General features: G+C 43.5%; 1 protein-coding gene across 1 annotated transcript; it reads left to right on the top strand.

Annotated features, from left to right (window-relative positions):
- Positions 1 to 1,965: 1,965 nt before the first annotated feature.
- LOC122645837 lies at positions 1,966 to 2,556 on the top strand (the record flags this gene model as incomplete). The annotated part of the gene is made up of 1 exon (XM_043839222.1): positions 1,966 to 2,556. A coding segment is annotated over one exon (591 nt), but the record flags the coding sequence as incomplete, so codon positions are not given.
- Between the last annotated feature and the right edge of the window lie 933 nt (positions 2,557 to 3,489).

The raw sequence follows: 3,489 nt of genomic DNA, 5'->3' as shown, positions 1-3,489 counted from the left end.
GTAGGTGGCTATAGAAGACTATACGGGTTCCCTTGCTGTCAACCTATATGGCATCCTTACAGATTTTGAACCATTGTTTCGATTTTTGAGGGATAGAGATGCACTATCTACCTTGGGGTCCCTCTTGTTTCTAGTTTTTTTTTTTTTTTTTTTTTTTTAAGTGTTTTATTTTTCTTTAATTTTTCTAAAGGAGACCTCATATCTATTTAGGTGGCTAAGGTGTGGACTCGTGATTCAAGTAATCGTCTTATTAGAAGACCACCTTCTCTACCACCTTTGACCATGGGTGACCAACAACTCAAGACTCTTAAGGATAGGTTTTACCCCACCAGGGCTGCACAGCCCTCATGCATTAGTCTGCCTGTTGTTACAGGGAATAACTATGAACTCAAGACCAACTTCATCAGCATGCTACCCCATTTCCATGGGATGGCTAATGAGGATGCATATCTCTTCCTTAGGGAATTTGAGGAGGTCTGTGTTCTAATTAAGGTCCAGAATTTGACTGATGATGCAGTTAGGCTTAGGTTTATACCCTTTGCCCTGAAAGACCAGGCCAAGAAGTGGCTCTATGGACTGCCAACAAACTCCATTAATACATGGGATGAGTTCCCCATTGTCTTTTTGAGAAAATTCTTCCCTCTTCACAAGACCAATAAGCTTAAAAGTGACATCCTCCAGTTCAGGCAGAAACCACATGAGTCCTTTTCTAAATTCATGGAAAGATTCAAGGACCTCCTCTTAGAATGCCCTCACCATGGTTTTGACTTGTGGCGCTATGCCAAATTATTTATGAGGGTATTGATTATCGGACCAAGCAACTTGTAGAGTCTATGTGTCCAGCGAGGCTTTACTTCTTTTTAAGGAGAATGATGCATGGACATTCTTAACCAACTTGGGATAAGACTAGGGAATGGGAATCTTCCCAAGAGGCTGAAAAGGACCACTAAGGGGTATCTCATTGAGGGTATGCCAGCCAAGGAGGCCAAACTTGATAGCCTCATAAAACGGTTGGAGTCCATAGTTCTTAAAGTGTCTATACCAGTTAATCCGGTCAATCAGAGTCAACCATGTGTCGGTATGCGATTGGTGCCAAACCCCTGGACACCTTTACGAGGAATGCCCCAACACCTTGGTGGGCAATTCCAGCATGAGAATGTAAGTGCTCTCTACCAAAATAACCCATATAGCAATACTTACAATCCAGGATGGAGAAATCACCCTAATTTCTCATGGAATCAAGGGAACCAAGCAGGCCCATCCAACTTTAACCATCAAGGCCAGGTTGGTGCCCAAAGGACCAACTATGCACCACAAAGCCAAGGAATGTCTCCTAACCCCTTTCCCCCTCGTCCTCATCCAGGACCTTCTATTAATTCTGCTAGGCCTCCTCTCCTTGCACCTTATCAAGCAACCCCGGGGTTTACCAATATAGGAGAGGCAACAAGGCTGAATGAGATGGACAACAAGATAGCTCTTCTCATGACAAGCCACAATAACATGGAAAAACAACTCACCCAGCTTGTCACTATCCTGCATGAGAGGGAAACAGGGAAGTTACCTAGCCAGCCTGAGCCAAATCCTAGGCATCAGGTTCATATTCAGCAAGGTACCCAAGCTCCTCCAACCAATGTTGCACAAGGCCAACAGCACCAAGGGCCCTCTAGACAGGTAAATGTTGTTTATGCTTTAAGGAGTGGCCGTGAGTATCAACAGGCTAGTGCACCTCAGTCTTTATCATCTCATACTCCTGTTGACTCTCCCCCTTCTGAAGAGGCCATTGAAGTGCCTATAGTTTCAGGTTCGTCTGATGAACCTAAAGATATACCAGATGATTTGGTTGAGGAAACCAAAGAGGATTCTGTTGAGGAAGTTAAAAAGACCAACCCTGAAAGAATTTATACCCCACCTGCCCCTTTCCCAAATAGGTTGGTTAGCAAGAAGTCTCCTTCTATGGAGAAGATATTGGATGTGTTCAAACAGGTTCAGGTGAATATCCCCTTGTTGGATGCTATTGCCCAGATCCCCGCTTATGCTAAAGTCCTCAAAGACTTATGCACCCAAAAGCGGACCACCAATGTGCCCAAAAAGGCATTCTTGGCTGCTAACATTAGTTCTCTAATCTCACAGCCAGTAGCAGCCAAGCATAAGGATCCGGGAAGCCCCACCATCTCTTGCACTATAGGCCATACTACTATTGATCATGCCTTATTGGACCTTGGTGCAAGTGTGAACCTCTTACCCTTTCATGTCTACCAACAACTGGGATTGGGAGAACTGAAACCGACCAAAATTACTCTTCAACTTGCAGATCGGTCGGTTAAAGTTCCTAAGGGAATGATTGAGGATGTCCTGTTGAAGGTTGGGGAATTTATTTTTCCTATAGATTTTATTGTTTTAGATACCCAACCCCTTGCCAACTTCAAGGACCAAATCCCAATCATATTGGGTAGACCATTCCTAGCTACCGGTAATGCTTTAATCAATTGCGGGAATGGTCTCATGAAATTATCTTTTGGCAATACTTACGTTGACTTCAATGTGTTTAGGTTGGGCAAGCAGCTGACATGGATGAAGAGGTGCATATGCTTCAAGGATTTTCTGATGATATTGATACGTTCTTTGAGATTGATTTTGATTTGGGATTTCAAGAATGTATGCAAGAATTGGAGGGTGTTGATGATACTCCCTTATCTGAGGTCTGGAGCATCCAACCACCTTTGGAGCCCCTTGGACCCCTATCCACTTCCATTCCCAAATCCTCTATTATTGAGCCCCCCACATTAGAGTTGAAGGCATTGCCCTCCAACCTCAAGTATGTCTTCTTAGGACATGATCATACTCTTCCTGTTATTATTGCTTCTGATTTGACTTCTATTCAGGAAGAAGAGTTGATTAAGCTTCTAAAGGACAATAAGGAAGCCATAGGTTGGACCATGTCTGACATCAAAGGTATTAGCCCCTCCATTGTTCAACATCATATACATCTGATGGAGAGTTCCACACCTTCTAGGGAACCCCAAAGGAGGGCTAATCCTGTGATGAAAGAGGCAATCAAGAAAGAGATCCTAAAATGCTTGGATCATGGCATCATTTATCCTATTTCTGATAGCCAATGGGTGAGTCCTGTGCAGGTTGTGCCTAAGAAAGGAGGAGTCACTGTAATTGAGAATGCTAATAATGAGTTGATTCCAACCCGTATCCAAACGGGATGGAGAGTGTGCATTGACTATAGGAAATTGAATGCGGCAACTTGGAAGGACCACTTTCCCTTACCTTTTATTGATCAGATGTTAGAGAGACTAGCTGGCCATGAATATTATTGTTTTCTTGATGGTTATGCAGGCTATAACCAAATTCATATTGCTCTAGAGGACCAACACAAGACCACTTTCACATGCCCTTATGGAACCTTTGCTTACCGGCGTATGCCTTTTGGGCTTTGCAATGCCCCTGCTACATTCCAAAGGTGCATGATGAGTATCTTTT

Source organism: Telopea speciosissima, chromosome 11 (assembly GCF_018873765.1).
Source record: "Telopea speciosissima isolate NSW1024214 ecotype Mountain lineage chromosome 11, Tspe_v1, whole genome shotgun sequence".
In the NCBI taxonomy this organism is placed as follows: Eukaryota; Viridiplantae; Streptophyta; class Magnoliopsida; order Proteales; family Proteaceae; genus Telopea; species Telopea speciosissima.
The sequence above is the reverse complement of the archived record's forward strand: the minus strand, read 5'-3'. Positions and strand labels throughout refer to the sequence as shown.